Source organism: Halichoeres trimaculatus, unplaced genomic scaffold, assembly GCF_033239565.1.
Source record: "Halichoeres trimaculatus isolate MK-OKI-2021-1 unplaced genomic scaffold, fHalTri1.1 fHalTri1_scaffold_4, whole genome shotgun sequence".
Taxonomy (NCBI): Eukaryota; Metazoa; Chordata; class Actinopteri; order Labriformes; family Labridae; genus Halichoeres; species Halichoeres trimaculatus.
In genome coordinates, this window is record NW_027437182.1 from 16,841,792 (window position 1) to 16,862,442 (window position 20,651).

The window sequence follows — 20,651 nt, forward strand, 5'->3', positions numbered from 1 at the left end:
TATAAGCATGGTTTTATTATCAGCCACCCTCATTTCAGCAGGGCTGCTTTGGTCTGCCTAATGAGGCCAGTCACAATCACAGAATGAGCCGCAGTAAAAAAAAGAAAAAAAAAAAAAGTAGGAGATGGCCTCTCCCTCCTCGTTCAAATTACCTGATCAATCATTCACTAATGCTCTGGAACCAGCTGATCTCACCTGTCAGCACAAGGTCAGAGTGTCCCAATCCCCTGGATGACACAAGCTGATGTGGATCTCCATGTAGGCACAACAGACTCAGCCTGTAGAGCGGCACATGGAAGCCCGCAGGATATTAGAGATGTAAAAGGAACATAATGGTGCCATTATAATCGTGCTCATCCTGCTCTGCCTTTGATGATGATGTCTTTTCTGTGCAATTCAACACCATCTGGCTAAAATCAGCACAGGCAGGAGTTAGGACAACCAGTCTTTAGTTAAGACGCGTTCATTATTTCTGGCTAGTGACACGTCCCATTTGTTTTTCCTCACAGTTAAGATTTGTTCAGATGCACTGATTAACGCTCATTTACACAGTATCATCTATTGATGGTTGTGTATCAAATAATGTGCCTCAGCTGCAGCAGACATGCTTGATTTAGGGCACAGAGAGCCGTGTGTGGTCCAGGCAGTGAACTTTAAGGGCATGCATGGTGACACTGTGTACTGAAATGTGCAAACAGTCCTGTTGAGCCAGTTGACCAAACAAACACAGCAGGTCACACAGACCTTGTAAACATTGCTCTCTTTTAGTAGATACCCTCCCAACAAGGGCATCAATGATTCATTTTGCTAAATCCAGAACTCCCCCACAGCTTTGAGCTTTTTGACAACCAAATGGGATTTTCAGAGTTTCACAGGACCTGTTAAAAAAGACTGTTTGTTTGCTAAATTGGCTGGTGGAGCTGACAAACCTGCCAGTCATTTGGATTGTGTTTTCTGCTTCGCCAGTTTCCACTCCGTCTCTTATGTACTGTAAAGGAAATGAGATTTGCCAATAATAATGTCATGCAAATTGCTTTTCCCTCTTTTAACACACACAAGGAGCACTGCAAAGTTTTCACCAGACAGCGTCTCAATTGAGACCAGGGGTTGATTGATTTCATCGCTGTTTTAAAGACATTTCTAGGGATGTCATCAGTGCTGATCATTGTCTAGCTGAACAGATATCTGACGTTTATCATCAGCTGCACCTTTCACATACTTGGGTTTCAATTGCATGTCATAAAACTGCTTATAGACTTGAAACCAGTTTCTTTTAAACTTATGTAGAGCCGAGAGAGGTAAAGACTCACTGAATTTTATGATGGTAACACAAAACTAACAAACGTTTGCTCTGCATTGTAATCACAAGAAAGGGTTTTATTTGATTTTGGATGAACAAAGGATTCAAACTGACAGAATCAGTACGACAAGCCTTGTGTTTTTGGTAAATCCAGCATTATGAGGAGACAATACTTTGGAGCAAAAGCATGATTTTACACAATGTTTCTTCAAAAGAGGGTGTTCAAATATTAACACGCTTTGAGATGAATAAATCAGGACCTTTTGGGGTTATTTCCAAACTGGTGACATCTGACGGATTACTGATGCATCTTTTATGACCCTCACTTTCATCACGATGCTGAGGTTTTGGTGGCTGTGCTATCACTGTGAAACGAGGCATCTGGCTCCCATCTGGGCTTTGTTGCCTCTCTGCGACACAAAACATATTTTAGAAAATAAGCGGAAAAATGGCACAGCTCTTTGCTTATTTATTTTCTTTTTTCTTTTTAGCTTTGCATCAAAATCTTTTAACACAATCCAGTGCCAAAAACAGAATCACACAATATTTTGAAAAGACACTGACATTAGTAGCAACATTCAATTAAGTTTAATCAAACTGGTTTCTGGAGCTCACTTTTATGCATGTCCAAAGCTTTGCAGTGTCGTGTTTCTGATGTCTTGTTGCAGCTCCTGAAAGCTGTATGGTGGCAGAGGGAACGGCACAGCCTGGCGGTAAATTGTATACTGATGACACACAGAAGAGAGACAAAGCATAAACAAAGGAGTTGAATAGTTACATTCAATTAAAGATAAGAAATTTTGCTTAACATGTAGGAAAAGAAACTGTCCCCAGATACCTCTGGGAATCTGAACTTCACATCAATGCTGTCTGCTGAGGCGACAGCAACTGATGCAGAGACCTCCTGCCTGGGGTTTTTCTCTTGTTGCTGGGAGAAGCCGAAGAGGAAAGCCATGCCTGGGATGTAGCTTCCAATGCTGACAAAAGAGTAAAAAACTTCTTTACCTACACATACCAGAATGTTTTTTTCTTTATTTGTAACCAGAAAATTTCCTACATTTTCTAAGGCTGAGCTAACTGCTTTCAATTGTGAAAAGCTTGTCATTCAGCTCACTCTCCTTTCTCATATTTTGTCTGTCTTGCACAGAAACTCACCTTCTGCCCATTTCTGCCACAGCTTCAGGGATCCTGCTCCATTGTACTTTGGCCTTGAGCGTTGGTTTGGAACCAGGAGGATGAGCAACAGCACCTCTCATTGACATTTCATAGGACTGACATTCAGCACCCCATCTGATGTGTGCCTGGACCAAACATTGACCATGAAGAAAAAAATGTACCCAGCTTCAAACTGGTATGTAATACATGTGTGCAAATAACAGACACCTGAATCAGACGGTATGAAAGGTTTAGGGGATGAAATCTTGATTTAAAAAAAAAAGAAAAGAAAAAAAAAAGTAAGACTGAAACATCTTTTGGATAGGACAGGATTGTTGAACCATTTAAAATGCTGCATTCTGTTTCCCTGCCTGAAACATGAAACATATTTCCAGTCCACAAACAATAAAACGAGTTTGTTCCTTCCTTTGATGTAGAGCAGCGGAAACAAACTGATCAAAGCAATGAATATTGGATTGTTATAACTTGTTAACCCTGCTATTTAAAGTTATGCAAGAAGAGTGCACACAATATTTTAAGCCTGCTGAGGCTGAAAAGGATGCTTTCTGATTTGGCGTTCAATGTGTAAAGCTCACAACGGTACCACTGTTTTTTCACACTAAATGCTGAATAAATATTTTTTTATGGGATTACACAAAGAAGACTGTGTTCAAAACTACCAACTACATCCACAATACCTTGTGATTTTGGCAGAATGTAGCATGTAGAATGCAGAATTTGGACAAGAGTGAAATCTATGGTGTCTGGTAGGTGTAGTATAATTTGCAAAGGCCACAACACAAAATCAAAAGCAACAACACCAATGCAAACAGAACACCAATGCGAACGAAACAAGACAACAGAAGTACAGCTATAATGGAAGTTGAGAGGACAGTTACCAACAGACACAGAAAAGTTGATAATATGTTCTGTCCCACTTGCATGGGTGTTGTGGCTTTTGCAAATCATCTGACACCTACCGGCCACCATAGAAATCGACATACCAAAACTTCCTGGATGTCATCAAAATTCTCAACTCCTACATTGCACGGGGCTACTTTCTTGTGTTAGCCGTCAGGTGCAATGAAAAGCTAACAAAGGACCCAAGTAAGAGATGGAGGTTCAGTTGTTATTGGCTCTTCTCAGGAATTCAAATGACTTATTGCAACTAGTAAGAAATTGAACTAGTGACATCAAGTCTTGAACACTTGAACAGGATGCTGGTAATGTATAGTGGCTAAAACCCTTGTCATAATATTTTTCAAAAACCCAACCAAGAACATTTTTAAAGGTTTCGAACTGTGACTGTTTGCTTTATTTGCCAAGTATTGAGTAGTGTTTGATCTAGAAAGTATCAGGTGCATTCAGATCCATGTATGATGGTTGATTATAGATCAACAGGGAAGGGGTTCATAAAGGTGCTCCCCAACAAGGTCTTGGTTTAAATGTATGAATTCCAAGTGTAAATGATGACTGAAATAGTCCCTTCCTGTGTATGTGCTGTGTGTCTACCTTTGCCTCAGCATGGGCATGCACGATGGTGTCCACACACATCTTCCAGTTGGTGTCTTCTCCAACCTGGGACATGATCAGCTGGGCGTTCTGATTGTTTGCCTCAGGCGTGTAGTAGATGGATGCATCATAGCCATCAGGCTTCTGGTCTCCACTAATGGCAAAGGCCTTGATGTTGAACACAGCTTGGGGTACAGAGCCCAAGACCTGTTGGATGAGAGTCCAGAATATCATCCTGTGGTTATATGCATCAGGCCAATTATCAGCAGATTATTGATCGATTTATGCCATCTGCAGAACTACAGTGGGGAAAATAAGTACTGAACGCGTCAACTTTTTTCTTATCACATTTATTTTCAAAGATGCAATTCAAACAAAATTTCTACCAGACATTGGTATTAAGTCAAATAATCCGAACATGAAAATAAATCACAACGTTCAGGTCCATAAATAACGATTATGTGGAATTAAGTGCAATAACACAAGAAAAAAGTATTGAACACGCTGAGACTCATCTAATACTTAGTGGAGAAGCCTTTGTTTGCAATGACAGCTTCCAGACGCTTCTTGTAAGTTTTAACTAATCGCCCACACTGCTCAGGTGTGATTTTGGCCCATTCCTCTTCACAGATTGTCTTTAAATCTTGAATATTCTTTGGTGCCCTCTGGTGAACCCTTTTCTTTAGTTCTTACCACAAATGTTCAATTGGATTTAAGTCAAGTGATTGACTAGACCATTCTAAAAGATTGATTGTCTTTTTTTGAAACCATCTGAAAGTCAACTTTGCCATGTGCTTTGGATCGTTGTCCTGCTGGAAGGTCCAGCCACATCTCATCTCCATCATCCTGGTGGATGGTAGCGGTTCATATCAAGAACACATAGCTCCATTCATTGCTCTGTCAATTTTATGAAGTTTGCCAATACCATGAGATGAGAAACAACCACATGCCATAATGCCTTCACCTCTAAACTTCACTGTTGGTATAGTGTTTTTTGGGTGATGTGCAGTGTCATTTCTCCTCCAAACATGGTATGTAGTATGACAGCCCAAAAGTTCATCTGAGCAGACAACATTCTCCCAGTATTCTACAGGCTTGTCAAGATGCTGTTTAGTAAACTTTAAACAAGCGTCAACATGCCTTTTCTTGAGGAATAGAGTCTTGCAGGCTGAGCGCCTATAGAGGCCATGGCAGTGGAGTGCATTGCCTATTGTTTTCTCTGTAACAGTTGTACCTGCTGCATCCAAGTCTTTCTGGAGCACTTTCAGGGTGGTCCTTGGCTCGTTGAGTACTCTTCTGACTATCTTTCTGACTCCCTGGTCAGAAATCTTGCAAGGAGCTCCTGTGCGTGGCCTGTTGATGGTAAGGTGGTATTTCCTCCACTTGTGAATAATGGCCCCAACGGTGCTGACTGGAATATTCAGGTGCTTTGATATAAGTCTGTAACCAGTTCCATTCTGGTGCTGAGCAACAATCAGGTTTTGTATGTCTTCACAGAGCTCTTTGCCTTCACCCATCATGAGGTGTGTCGTATTTAACTGCTTGGTGAAAAAGTGACCTTTTTTATAGGACCATCAATTTTTCCGCCCGGCTGATGTTGGTTTGCACCAATTAGAAGTTGAGGTAATAATTACTGACAGATTTTAAGTGGTATAGTGAATTTCCTTGCCAAAGTATAGAGCCTTTCCTTTTTGGTTTCAATACTTTTTTCCTGTGTTATTTTACTTAATTCCACATTATCATTATTTATGGACTTAAATGTCATGATTTCTTTTCACGTGTGGATTATTTGAGTTAATACCAATGTCTGGTAGAAATTTCATTTGAATTGCAGCTTTGAAAAAAATGTAATGAGAAAAAAGTTGAAGTGTTCAATACTTATTTTCCCCATTGTATATCTGGGCCGAGAGAGCTTGCATATCTAGGCAAAACCAGCATTGTCTGATATAAATTGGCTTTTTTAGCAGTAAAATACATCTTTGGTTCAGTCTCTAGGGAGCATGTTTAGCATACTTGCGTTACGCTGTCTTGATTGCTGTAAGATCCTCTGGCGCTTGAGGCTGAATCAGAGGACAGACTCATTCTCTGGGTGGCTTCCTGTAAACACAATTAAGCAACAAGATAATGTGAATGGATAAAACAGCAGAGCAGGTGCAGAGATAAAAACATTGTAAAGTCCGCCAAATACCTTGGAAAGCCTCCTCAGAGTCTCAAGCAGTTGGCGAGTACTTCCTGGATGTGTGCTGGGGCCGGCGTTAACCTCAAAGTGGATTTTTTCAACAGCTTTGGCTGCCTGGACTAATGAACATGTACGGGATGCATTAGTGAAGAGCTGAGACCAAAACACAAAGAGCCAGAAAATGAGCTTTTAAAAAAAGAATCTGTAGTTGATCTGTGTGGCCTACCAAACAAATGTTTTACCTTTTTTTTTTTTTTTTTTTTGCTAACCTCTAGCAGCCTAACTTGAGTTGATGTAAAAGTGTTCACCACAGAGTCGTGCTCTTGTTTTGAAGCAAATGCATGGAGGGCAGGTCTTCATTTTAACACTACTTTACTTTGTTCAGGACAACTTTTTACTGGACACAAAGCAGCAAGGTAAGGTAATTATCAACAGTTATGTAGTGCTATAGTTTGAAACATGATAACAAACCTTGTAAACTTAGTTTGTACTGTTTAGTAGCCAGCAATATGTAGCACTACTCACAGCTCAGTGATCTGAAATATCTCTTTAATTTGTAATGGCAGTGAATCCTATCTACTCACCAAGCAGAGCTAACATAACCTCACTTTTCATTTTATTGATTGACTCTCAAGTTTGAACAGACCACTGCAGAATAACTGCTGCATGTGGGCTGAAATGGACATTATCACAAACAGTTTAGCCTGTGTTATAGCTTCTGGCCTTTCAAGCCTTAAGCCCATGTTTTAGCCTTTAGGCTGAGTTTAAGCCTTTAGCCGATGTTTTAGCCTTTAGCCTGTGTTTTAGCTTTAGCCTGTGCTGTGCCACTCTCCCCTTTAGCTTTCTTTGCTCTTCTGTACTTATTCTTTTTGACATTTCAGTGTTACAAAATTACTACATAATTTATCAAAGATATCGCTTTCAGCAGAGGAAAACACAGATCTCTCTTCTCACTACAGCATGGTGTTGTCATAGGGACTAAGAAATAACCCTCTTTGGTGCTGCTGACAATCTCATTTTAAAAAGAGGATTAGGATTAAGCATATATCTAGAAGGTAGACTTTTTTCCATAATCACTTAGAAGGTCCTCCCAGGTACTTTAATTTGATTAAAAACTTCCAAGTCATTTTTTAAAATGACAATACCTTCAAAGATTATTGTTAGCATATTTAAAGCTGACAAATATGCTTTGACAGTGACAGAATTCTTTGCTGATGATTATGTGAACCAGTCAGTGAGTTTTATTCAAGGTAAAGCCCTTTTGTTTGATATGCAAGAGGACCAGGTCAACTATAATCAAACGTTTAAGTCAGCAGTCTGACTTTTTTCAGAGAACCCCGGTTTCAAAGTCAATAGTTTAAGATTATGGAATTTGGCTTTAATATCAGAACTTAATCTCTTAATTAAATTTCAAATTTTAATACAGGAGAATCAATGTTGAATTTTAAGGTCAGAATTTTCACTTCCATTGCTTTTTTTAAAAAAAGTTCAAAACTTCCTCAGAACCCTGCCTTCAGGGTCAGCCAGTGATTAATCACAGAAATATAAGATTTTTTTTCTTTCCTTTAACTTTTTAGTTAGAATCAAAAATAATTTGTACATCTTTTTACTTGCCTATCCCCTGCCATTTTTTTTCCAGCATCAAGATTAGATAGTGAACACAAATCTTAACCAATAATGCCAATGTGACTGTCATTTAGGAATGGCTGTTGTAATGCTGATGGGGGCAAACCTTACTAGACCTGATCCAAGTCTCTGAAAAGTTCAACCACAGGGGGAAATAAAACAGTTTGCCAGTGTGATGTTTGGCTACACCGAGAAACAAAAGAAGCATTACCGTAATAAGGTACAACAAAAGCACATTTGTTTTTCCTATTTCGAAGCAACAAAGGCAAGTCAGACTGCTGAAAATAATCCTCATATAAACTGCAGGTTCAGGTAATAACTTAAGTCAGTAAAACAATTTAAAGGCTCAGCCTTTGTAGCCAAATCCTCAGTACGAGTGGATGACATGATATACAAGTTAGAAATTCAAGATTGCTTGAAAGTGGATTTTGTCAGCAGTGGTCAAAAGCACATACCTGGGATTATTTTTACTGCCATGTAAGTGTATCCAAGGAAATAGTACAGTGGGTATTCCTCATGATAATAATCTCTCTTTAACTCAGATTCCACACAGATACCAGTTCCATAAATGCTACTCTCTGCACATATTTTACTTCTTGGATGCCAGGTGTTTGGTGTCACTAACTGCAAGAAAAGAAAAATCAGAAATAGATTAAATAAATTAAATAAAATTTAGTGCTGTAAAACATGGCTCTCTTGAGGGAGATGATGGTACCTGCTCTGACTCAGGTTGGGCAATGCTGGGGTTGGTTCTGATGACTTCCGGACTGGAGTCCATAACATTTGGCATTATTGGTGTCTCCTTAGCCAAGGCTGGGTCCTCTATGTTTCTGGAGACTGCATACACGTTAGAGCTATTGGTGGGACAAAAAAATAACAAGAGTTTATATATATATATATATATATATATATATATATATATATATATATATATATATATATATATATATATATATATATATATATATATATATATATTAACTAGACACCAGTGGTTCAGTTTTGAATGTATCATCTTCAATAAGGGTTAGTGAGCCCCTGGTAAGATAAAGGGTGCTATTTTAGGCTCTCCAACATGAGCAGTGCAAAACTCATTTTGTGCAGATTAGTGTTTGACTGTAGAAACCGTGCAAGCTCCACTTTTCCAAAGATGAACATTCAGTTTGTTTACAACTGTACCCGTCATGTTTTTATCCACACAGGTTCACACATCTTTACAGCTCATGAATTCATTATAATGGGCTCTAAAAGGAATTTAGTTCCCTGTGTAAATCATTTCTTACCAACCTTCCAAAACTTACCTGACTGACATGAGTTCAATCTCTTTCTTGCACACAGGGATGTCAAGTTCAAACTTCTTTTCCCTCAAGTTGATCTTGGCAGCAAAATTCCAAGGGATGGCGAGGGGGATTTTACTTTTGAACTCTGTGCCACACTGGAACAGCTCTGTGTTGATGCCATAGAAAACCCAAAATCCCTTTGTCCATCTGAAAAATAAAAGAAATCATAAAACTCAACACAGCTATGGTTCTAAACAGAAAGCAGATTTGCAAAGACTTCTTGAATCCAGCGGAATAAAGCAAGTCTTGGTCTGCTAGTTTACATCTCATGATGAAATGAATCTTAAATATTTTACCCCACAAATCCATCAGTCTCCAAAGAAATGTCAGAAGCCAGCACCTCTCCAAGACGTTCAGTGGGTGGTGACGCTAGTGTGGTTTTGGCTTTATATAAAAGAAGAACACTTTAGCAGCAGTATATTTAGTCACTACTTTTTTAGTTTGTCAAACTCAGTAGGATTTGACCTCTCACCATTGACAGTGATCCCGTTGGTGGTTTCATAGTACTTGCTGATCTCTAGAGGGAGGCCCAGGCTAGTAGCTTGGTAGTAGCGAACTTCAAAGATTAAGAAAGGCTTTGTCCGATGCCATGACATTCCTTTTTGAAGATTCTCAATCATGCCCCACAGGGGGCTTTCTTTCCCAGCAGAAGGTCTGATAGCCTGCAAGACGGATCAGAAGAGAGCAGCGTGTAACGGGCTCTGTGCACTGCAGGAAAGTGTGGTCCTCATTTTGCCAGCTGAGCTGGCTAAGACATACACAGATCCTTCTTTGTGTTTTTTTTTTTTTTTGTGTTTATTCACTCTCTCACCCTGATGATTTCCTGGATGACATCTTTGTTGATGTCTGTAAAGAACCACTCTTGTCCAGAGGCACGTGTGTAGGCAGAAAACACTGGCTTATCATCAGGCAGCATTTCCCAATTTTGAAGCTGGAAATGACACGTCACAAAGTATTGCATGAACTTTCAAATAAGTTAATGCATAATAGCACAGTTCTATTTGAGTTATATACTTACCACTTTTGCAATAGTCTGGAAATCAATGGAACTAAGATCTCCAGTGAAACCAGGGATGCCAGCACTGAAGAGCTCCTTAATCCCTTCAGCACGGATCCCCAGCTTTAGCATCAAAAGATAAGTGATTACTATTATTCATAACAAAGAAAAGATGGGAAGTTTCAATGCTGTAATGTACCGAGCTATACCTCCAGAAGCTGCAGAATTCTTCCAATGAAAAAAAACTTTCCTTTCATCATAAATTCAGTGGGAAATGTGTTTGTTGCACTCCTTAGCATGAGGACCTCAGTGGCTGTTCCAATGAGGAAATCATCTGGATTCAACAGAAAAAAAAAACACCACAGCACCATGAGAGCTCCAGAAAAATCAAAGAACCCACTAATGTGTATTACAGCATACCATTAAACCAGTCCATGCGCAATGCTTTGCTGTAGAAATAGCTGAGACGACCAAACTTAGGGGCCAGGATTTTCACAGCGACATTGCAGGCAGTTGAGCTAACATACCAAACAGAAGAAATAAAGTTGAAGCAGGAGAACGCTGATGGTTTGGTTCAAACACAAATAACTGTTCATACTAAGAGTCTACTCACAGGAAGAGATTATCAGGGGTGCTAGATCTGGCAAAGCTCTTCAAGTAGGAGAATGCAAAGCTAACAAGATGGAGGTCTTTTTCGTCCTGCAGATGTGCAGTCACTGTGGACACGAGAGCCATGGAAGGCTTAGTGTCAAACAGGATGACAAAGGCCAGCATGCGCATCTCAGTGGGAAGGTCCTTGTCCAGGAACAGAGTCATGGTGATGTCTTGGACCTGAAGTAAAACAGAAAAAGTCAGACCTCAGATTCAACCACACATTATTTTGTTCCAACACCCTGTCTTTGCTGAGCTGATGATGATGAACTTTAAAAGGTTAGATCAATGAAATTGTCTGGATATAAATAATGAGGATAATGCCTCTCCACAGTGCAAAGATAACACAACAATAGCGGGAATTAGATTTGCCATTTTCACTTGATGGCTGAAAATAATTCTCACCTGCCACAGTGCAGAAAATTTAATTCTCTCTCCAGGATTAGAAAAGTTGTCTTTTTTATTCAAATGCATTTTAACTGAATTTGATATTATCAAATAAATGACTACTGAGAGCAGAGTATGCAATTACCATACGCAATTACCATCCGTATACTTGACAAGACCACCTATTATTCATTTATTATAAAAGATATAGCAGGACAAAGCCGTCTTTTATTCCAGCATGTCATGTACAGTATAGTAATTTTCTCACGCTGTGGGGGTCTCTGGCAGCGAGGAGTCTCATAGACTGCACGGCAGCGCTCAGCACACGAGGCGGCAGATCCACGGGAGTGGCAGCAACTCCAGGGAGGAAGCGCATGATTGTTTTAATGCTGCCTGGGTGGCCTGCATTTCCCAGAGCTTTCAGGGCTAGGATCATGTTTGCCTCATCACCAGTCCTCAGACTCTCTGTGGCCAGGTCCAGCAGAGGCTAAAATACAGATGTCACATACAAATGCATTCTCTCTTTACCAGATGTATTTGTTTTACTTATGGATTACTGTCTTAAATCTGAGTCATTTGAAACTGATGAACTCTTTTGTTACCTGTACAGCAGACACTGGACAAGGTGTGTAATAGTTACAGTGTTTGTACACCAGAGACCCATAGGTGAGCACCACAGTGTGCCACACATAGACACTGGATTTACTGAAGGGCATGGTGAAGAACATCTGTGAGAAAAAAGTAGATTCAACATGAAGCAGTCAGAGAAAGTTTTCAGCATAACTTTAAAGAATTCCTCCATCCGTGTATCAACCTACTTTAGCCATCTCCACCAGCTCAGGAATAGGCTCCAGGTGGTTTATTGACAACACAAGGGTTTCCACTGCTTCAAGTGCTGTCACATCTGCAGCATCAAACCTGCTCTCCAAGAACTTCAGGATTCTGGCGTCATTGACCTCGACAATCATGTCCAAAAACCAGCGTCTGAAAAGGAGAAGAAGTAACAGTATGGGTGAATCAGGAGATATTAAAATATCAGGATTATGCTTCAAATAAATCAAGAAGATAAAAGTGTGGAGGAGAAAGTTCAGATGTCATGTTTAATTGCGCTTGGCTGCCTTAATCTTAATGAGCAGGGAAAGCAGTGTTGCAGTCATCACCTCTCTGTCATCATGCCTTGCAGGATAATAAATCATTCATCAGCGGTAATACTTCAGACTAAATCCTTCCTCGACTAAGTGGGAGGATATTCAGCAATTAGCTGTTCAGCTGAGTGGATCACTGTCAGATTTAAAAGATAGCATTGGACTACTTTGTTCAATATCTTGATGTACTGTAATGAAAAGATGGTTAAAGGACATCTATGAAGGATTTTTACTCTAATGCAGTGCTCTCTCTGATTCGATGAGATCATTTTCGGGTTAACTTTTGGATGAGTGCATTTCACAATGGTGGAAAAACTGAAATCTGAGCAAATGTTTGTCTTGTTTTCAGTTGAAATTGTCTTATAATAATAATAATAATAATAATAATAATAATAATAATAATAATAATAACAATACATTGTATTTATAGAGCGCTTTTCAAAAACTCAAAGATGCTTTACAAGGTAAAAGAAGTATAAGAGCAAGTTTAAAAACAGATACAAATAATGAAATAACAGTAAAATACATGCAGAGAAAAAGAAGATGAGGTAAAAACAATTCAAGAGTGCAGAGAAAAAGCAAGGTCTGGACCAGGGTTTGTTAGTTTAAGTTAAAAGCTTTGCAAAATAGGTGAGTTTTGAGTTTTGTTTTGAAGGAGGTGGGGTCAACAGTATCGCTGAGGTGTTGTGGGTGTGAATTCCAAAGGTAGGGGGCAGCGACAGAGAAGGCTCTATCCCCCCAGGTTCGGTGCTTGGTCCTAGGAGGTTTGCAACTGAGGAACAGAGGGTGCAGGAAGGGGTGTAGGGGTGCAGCATGTCGGTAAGGTATGGGGGGGCCTGGTTGTGGAGTGCTTTATGGGTAAGAAGGAGAATTTTGAACTTGATGCGGTATTGGACAGGAAGCTAGTGGAGATCTTGAACAATGGGGATTATGTGCTCATGGGAATGGGTACAGGTGAGGGCGGCGGAGTTTTGGATGTACTGAAGTTTGTTGAGGTGGTTGGTGGTTGTGCCATAAAGAAAGCTATTGCAGTAGTCGATACGTGATGTGATGAAGGCGTGGATGAGGGTTTCAGCTGCAGGGAAGGAAGGAGAGGGGCAAAGGCGGGCAATGTTCTTGAGATGGAGGAAGGCTGTTTTTGTGACTTCTTTGATGTGATGTGAGAAGGTGAGCTTGTTATCGAAGATGACTCCAAGGTTACGGCAAGGTAAGATGGGGGGAGTTTTGAAAGGTGAGGTGAAAGTCTTTGGCTGTAGAGGTAAAGGAGTTTGGACCGATGAAAAGAATGTCAGATTTTGAGAGGTCGAGTTTGAGGAAATTAATTTGTAACCAGGAGCTGATGTTAGAGAGGCAGCTAGAGAGGGTGGACTGGGTCAGAGAGGTTACGGATACGGTGGAAATGTAGAGTTGAATGTCGTCGGCATAACAATGAAAGCGGAGACCATGACGTTGGATAATCTGACCGAGGGGTAGGAGGTAAAAGAAGGAAGAGGAGGGGACCGAGCACCGAACCCTGAGGGACACCTTGGGATAGGGATGTTAAACTTAACATGGTACAGATTCAACTTGACAACACCAAAAATATCTTATTTCAAGTTATTAAATCACAAGAACACCTGGATTGCTTGTAGAGAGCAGAATTTAAAAAATCATCTAATGGGGTAAGACAAATCAGCAGGTCAGGTTTCTTGAAATATGAATATCTTATTATAGGAAACCATACAAGGTGCATTTTTCAATACCTCATAGGCAGATTTTTTACTCTAGGTATTGTTTTGTCTTTGTGTATGAACTTTTTAAGTTAACGTGGCTAATATTAATTCTTTAAGACAATTTTCTTTGAAATAAAGACACAGAGACTTATTTACATTTCAGCTGCAGCCAAAAAAAGACCACTACTAGTGGACACTGTGCCAAGCCTACTTCACCAGTAAGAAACTGCACTTTTTGCACTTCTACATCACCTTACTTTTTCCAACCCTTAAAGGTTACCTATTACCAGTCAATACAAACTGATTGTTCCATGTTAACTTACATATGTCTTTGAACTTTTACCACAAATCTCACAATCGTTAGTTTTTCAAAATGTCAAAATCCCTCCTCTCATGTCTCCAAAGAGCTACTCACCTGTACTCATCATTTCCTTTGAACTCTTTCCACATAGCCTCCAATCCCTCATAATCTGTCACTCTGAGAAGTTGGTACAACTTGATAGTATCCTCGATTAATGCACTGTCAATGCTGTATTTATTAGCTTCAGCCAGTTTCTTGATCGCTGCAATGGCCTGTAAAGAGGAGCAGAGTTCAGCTTCTGAAAGTCGAAATAAGAGAGACACTCTGTGACAGAGAAGACGTCATTAGATAAACTAGCTTGTGCAGTCATCTGTGCTTGAAACAAATTGTGAATGTTTTTATTGCAGTTGCAAAACACACATAACAGAACACGTAATCTGTCCTTCTATCTCTGTGTTATTCACAATAATTAGTAGTTCTACAGATTTTAAAATTATTTAGATGAATATTTAAATCTCACCTTTGGTACTGGATCCTGAAGATTCTGCATCATTATGGGGATATCAAAATCTGCATCCACAAACTTAAAAACAAGGCTGCCTTTGCTTTCCATCGGTCCAAATGTGAGAATTTCATCTCTGTCACTCACACTGAGCAGCACCATTTCCTTTCTGCAAGGGAGAAAGTTGTTCACAGCAGACAGGCCTTGTGAATGTACAGGTGAAGTCTCTGTACAGGTACATTTCTTCAACTCACATGATTTTCATCTTGAAATTGCCTCCCTTCACGTTGAAGGGGCTGAAGTGCTGCTGCTCCAGGCCCTGAGCCTTGGTAATGAGACCTCCCTCTTCTGTAGGTTTGACTGTGTAAATATATCTCACTGTTGAGAAGATAGACTCCCCTTTCTACAAATAGACAACACACAAATATAAACAACAATGATTTTGTTCTGTTTCATCTGTTTCTGTGGTAATAGAAGCATCTGCAGTGAGATTAACACACCTGTTTGGCAACTTTGTCAAGAACAGCTGTAGCCATTCCTCTGTAGATGGCTGCCTTCTCTCTGCAGTTATCAATATCCACAACCTGAGTGATAGTCATGTCCTTTGTTTCCACGTTTTCCTCAGTAGCATAAGTGCTCTGACACTTGCCATGAATGCCGATCTAAAAGTGTAGACAGGCTTTGTTACATTTGGTACTTAAAGAAGGATTTATACTGATCCTCTAGTAACCCAGAAGTAGCTTTACATTATTTACAGCTACAAAAAAAACAAACAAACAAACAAAAAAAAAAAAAACACTGGTGTTTGGCCTTTATTTCAAACTTTTGTTTTAGCTGCTGTCTCTTTAAGTGTCCCCACTTCAAAACCCCTTCTTTTTGATTGGCAAGACCTCTGGAGGCCTGTTAGGGCAAAGCTATGGGCAGACTTTGGTGTTTCATTTCATGAACCAGTTAAGAAATCCTGAAACAAGGACCTAATTTTTTTCAACACGTCTTGCAAAGATCTTGTGCTATTTTTATACATACTAAGTTTTTTTTAATGTTGTTGTTTATTTTATTTTATTTCATTTTTTTCAAAAAGATGCAGGATTTCTACAACACATAGGTTGTGGTTTGAAAATCTGCAGATGTAGACACGGAACATTATATGTTTTTATCCTTGTTAAAAATACTGGACAGCGTAATACCCCCTCTTTAATGGAAATTGACATTGATGTTGTCCAAAAGACTTACCTCTTCAAGCTCATAATACCTCTGTGTCGTCTTCAGAGTGACCTGAAAGAAACTCAATATCCCCCTGACAATATTGACAATACTGTCAGGTATCGCAGCTGAGGCACGGATGTCAGTAATGTGTCCGTTGGTGTAGTCGAACATGAAGGGTTGGACAAGCTGAGCAGCGATACGCTGAGTGAGCTTAGGAGAGACAGTGAAGGCATTTTTCCCTGGGAAGCCATTGAACTCCTCCAAGACCAGATCTGTCACCTGAGAACCAGAGATGGTATTAAGCTTTCTCATCGTTCATATACAACACTAACAAGTTTTGCTGAGTCAGCATGAGAACACTCTCATTGGGCCTCAATTATAAACAGTGCGGGTGCGCAAACTTGTGCCTAAATCGTGTGTGTGAACATTTAATGCACAAATCAGTAATTCCTTAATATTTTTTTTACTTGAATTTGTTCTTACTCTGCAAACAAATTTAGAGCCTCCTCAGATCATGCATACACACCAAGCGGCAATCTCTGGTCAAAGGATATGAGATAATGCGAAAGTGCTGTATTCTGCTGTTTCTTTAGCGTCTGCTTGAGGCTGGCTCTGGAAGTACCGGAGTCACATACACACCAAGCCAAAAAAGCCATTTTCACAGCAGAAATCAAACAATTTTCAGGCTGGGTCAAAAAACGTCTCCTGACTGAATCGCTTATTTTCGTTATTGGCACACACTTTTTTTTCTAACTTGGCAGTTTGGATATTACGATTGTGAGCTCGCCCAATCAAAGGCACAGCTCAGGTCGCGTGACTGACGGGCGCCCAGTAGCTGTACCAAGCAGCAACCTCTGGTCTAAGAATATGAGACAATGCAGAAGTGCTAAAATCTGCTGTTTCTCGAGTGTTCGCTTGAAGCTGGCTCCGGAAGTAGCGGAAGTCACATACACACCAAGCCGAAAAAAGCCATTTTCAAAGCAGAAATTAACCTTTTTACAGCCTGGTTCAAAAAACATCTCCTGTCTAGGTCCAGATTTTGTTACCAGCACCCACTGTACAGGGGGTACATTTTTTTCTAACTCGGATGTTCAGAGGATATTAAGATCGTGAGCTCCCCCAATAAGAGGCAGAGCTGAGGGTCATGTGATGGCCGGCGCCCTATGGCTGTACTCGAAGCCCTTGCCACTACCAATATGGCCGCTATAGCCGATGTGCTTCATTTTCCATTTCAGAAACAGACAGGTGACATTGGTGAGACTACGTACATGTTTTATACAGTCTATGAACTGTACTCAAAACCCCGCCACTTCCAAAATGACCACAACAGCTGATTTGCTGGAAAAATCAGCCTCAGAAATACACAGGTGACATTGGGGAGACTAAGTCGATTAGTTATATAGTCCATGGTATGCACGAATAATGACGACCAGTTCTCTTAGAAAAGTTAAACACATACACTTTGATTAAATGCATGACATATTTAGACTTCTTTCAGTAAAAGAAACAAGTCTTTGATATCATTCAACCATAAAAATCAGGAATTAACCAAATGTACTAAATAACCATGAAATTGACGCATGTTCACCCCAATATTGAATCCTAAATTGAATACTTAGTTTTATGATTCAAAATATTAAAGTACATTGTAAAATGCAACAGTTTTGGTGTTAAATTGTTACATGTTGCAAATGCAGTGTCTCTAATGGAGGTAAGATGCCACGCACGATTCTAAGTGTAAATTGAATGAAGACATGACGTAACTTGCTTCTCCTTATGACTTCATACATTTTCTCCGCTACACTGTTTACTCATACTTATTCATTTGTTCACAAAAATAACCAGTAACTGTTTTAATGTGTGGTTTATGTTTTGGATACCTTGTAAAGACTACCCGTGAGGGGAGAGGGAAGAAAGCTGTGTTGCTGATGCTGGCAGCACGATGTCAAGGTCTGTGGCACCTCTTACTGAGGTACTGAACAGATGTCCTTATATGGATAAATTGAGGTGTGGTAGTATGCTGGTTGCAGGTTGTGGCCACATACCCGTCAATTTAGTATCATTCTGATTCACTAACATATGCACGGTGGCGAGAGGAAGACTGGCTTTTGATTTTATGTAAACACGGAACTTGTGTGCAGAGTAAGAACTTTTCTATGCATTTGTTAGTGAATGAGGCCCATAGTCTGCATGATATCACGTCAGATAAAACAAACCAGTATAGTCAGGAACATTTTTTTTTGTCTTCTATTTCAGTAGATGTCAAAGATGCTATGAGGAGGATCTGTTTTGATTGAATTTCCTCGCCCGGAGTCTCTGCACTCTGTTGTAAATTACTTTTAGTAATTAGTTACATAGCTACGGTTTGAACAGTGACATCACGCAAACGTAGCAGCCGGCTATCAGCAGCCCGGGGCTCCGACATATCTGTAGGCCAACGTGACAACATGTAAACACTGTCAGTTTGTAAGTAGTTTAGTAGCTGTTTATATTTAGCACAGCTGGCAGTCCGGTGCTCTAAGACATGCCCATAATGTGCATGGTTAGTGAATCCTGGTCATGTCATCTACCAAGCAGAGCGAACGTAACCTCACTCTTCATTTTATTGATCGACTTTCACGTTTAAACAGACAACTGCAGAATAACTGCTGCATGTAGGTTGGAACAGACGTTATCACAAACAGCTTAGCCCCTGTGTTATAGAGCGTGTGTGTGTGGATTATGATCAGGCATATATCTAGAAGGGAGCCTTTTTCAGGATCACTTTCAAACTCCTTACAGCCCCTTTTAGTGCAGAAACTAATATAAGACAGATTTTTTAAAAAAATGTGAAAAGCTGTTCAAAAGCTGACTGCATTAAACAGGATGTGTTGGATAACTTTAAATGTGAAAACATGATTTTCAGAACTTTCCTCAAAAGTTAAAAAGTTTAAATTTATGAGGGGCATGTATTTCTCTATAAAGGCTTAAAGAGCCTCTTATGCCTTTCACCAGATGACTATTACATTTATGTCCAAATAATTAATGATACATGAATAAATGATAAATGGCAGATGATGCACTTGAACTGCAACTTGATTTACGGCCTTGAAATAAAATTAACAACCTGTCACTTTTCATGCTGCACCACTCTAAGTACTCCCAATACATTCAAAATAAAGTTTGCCTCAGTTTTTGATCCTCTTACCTGAAGGATGAATGTTTGTGCGGACACACCGGAGATTTTGACCTTGCATGAAATTCTCACGGCAGATTCTGCAAGGTTTGGCATGCCGAGTCCAAAATTCACTGTTCCCTCATATTTGTACACGTAGGTTTTCTTTGCGTCCAGGCTGAGATCTGGGTATTTTTATTCCACAGTACAGATTTCTCATGAGTTAAAGGCGGTTTTTAGATTAGAAATGCTTGACAGTTATAATCACATCAAAAAAAAAAAAAAAAAAAAAATCTTACCATAGCGGATGCTTTGACATGCTGGAAGAAAAGAAGACAGACATAGAATTTCTGTTAATTAAACTACTGATGGTATTTGTCATATCATTAGAAACTTTGCATGATTTAAACAAGATAAAGATGGATGAAAGCCTTGCAATAAATTTAATTTTATGATCAATTATTGCTGATAAGTACTTCTAATAAAGTACAAATAGTTCATTTAAGCTTAAAATTACAATTTATGTACCATGATATCTTTCTATGAGTGAAACAATAAACTGAACAGAGCGCTGACTTACTGGCAAGAGCCACAAGGCAAAAGAGGAGGATCCCCCGCATGGTGAAACTGAGGACTGAAGGCAAATAATTCAGATTTGTCCTTTATAGCGAAGTGTGAGCAGGACAGCGGTTTGGTTTAGGCATGTGACAGATTTAAAGCAAACAAAGGCTGTCTGTACTGGAGCCATGTTGACCTGTGACATTGTCACAGTGACACCATTAAAACGCACAACATGACAGTCTCTAAGCTTTTATTTAATGACTTGTTTGAGGCTGTGACGGCCCAAAAATCTAAAGTAAAAGCCAGTGAAATGTTTGATTTTTTCTTCAATCACAACATGACAGTACCAGAAAAAACATCACACAGTCAGGGTTGAATGTATAATTTGCTTCTCCGGATGACAAACATAGCTCACATATAGCAACAATCAAAGGTGGCTACTTTTTGATCATTTGAAAATGTGATAACCATGTTTTCCACTGCTGATTAAACACATAAACCTTGTGGGACCCCATGTATTCTCTCTGTGACAAGCTGCCATGAGATGAGATGAAAGAGAAACGCTTTTGAATATCAGTGCAACTTCTGGTATTGACAAACGTGCACTGTTCCATGGCATCACAAAGCCGCCCTGATAAATACCAAGGTCAGAAAGTGAGAATTAAAGCTGTTCACGCCAGCTTTCAAAGTCTGCCTCAGCCGACAGGCCTTTAACACTTCTGGTTGTACGCGCAACCTAAGAGTGATGACATTTTACTGCAATCAGTATCAGCCTGCATGGAACGACGGAGGAACCCTTAAAAGGCTTATTGAAAGGATTCTCTCTTTTCCTTACAAGGTAGGTTTTAGTCACCTTGCTTTCCCTGTGTGTCATTGCAGTGTTAGCCAGCAGAGGGCTGTAGTGTCACACTTTTTGTCCTTCA

General features: G+C 39.7%; 1 protein-coding gene across 1 annotated transcript; it reads right to left on the minus strand.

Annotated features, from left to right (window-relative positions):
• Nucleotides 1-1,430: 1,430 nt before the first annotated feature.
• Nucleotides 1,431-19,787, minus strand: vtg3 (vitellogenin 3, phosvitinless). The gene is made up of 28 exons (XM_074668027.1): nt 19,748-19,787; nt 19,467-19,487; nt 19,201-19,352; nt 16,041-16,292; nt 15,308-15,469; nt 15,062-15,210; nt 14,826-14,976; nt 14,420-14,577; nt 11,966-12,131; nt 11,750-11,875; nt 11,416-11,634; nt 10,723-10,940; nt 10,530-10,627; nt 10,319-10,443; nt 10,131-10,232; nt 9,924-10,043; nt 9,585-9,774; nt 9,409-9,496; nt 9,074-9,259; nt 8,465-8,626; nt 8,228-8,364; nt 6,156-6,265; nt 5,981-6,064; nt 3,968-4,174; nt 2,456-2,601; nt 2,139-2,277; nt 1,916-2,025; nt 1,431-1,710 (listed from the first exon to the last, which is right to left on the minus strand). Exons 1-27 carry the CDS (start codon nt 19,785-19,787, stop codon nt 1,918-1,920), a joined length of 3,816 nt encoding a protein of 1,271 aa, XP_074524128.1. The 3' UTR covers nt 1,431-1,710; nt 1,916-1,917.
• Nucleotides 19,788-20,651: the final 864 nt, after the last annotated feature.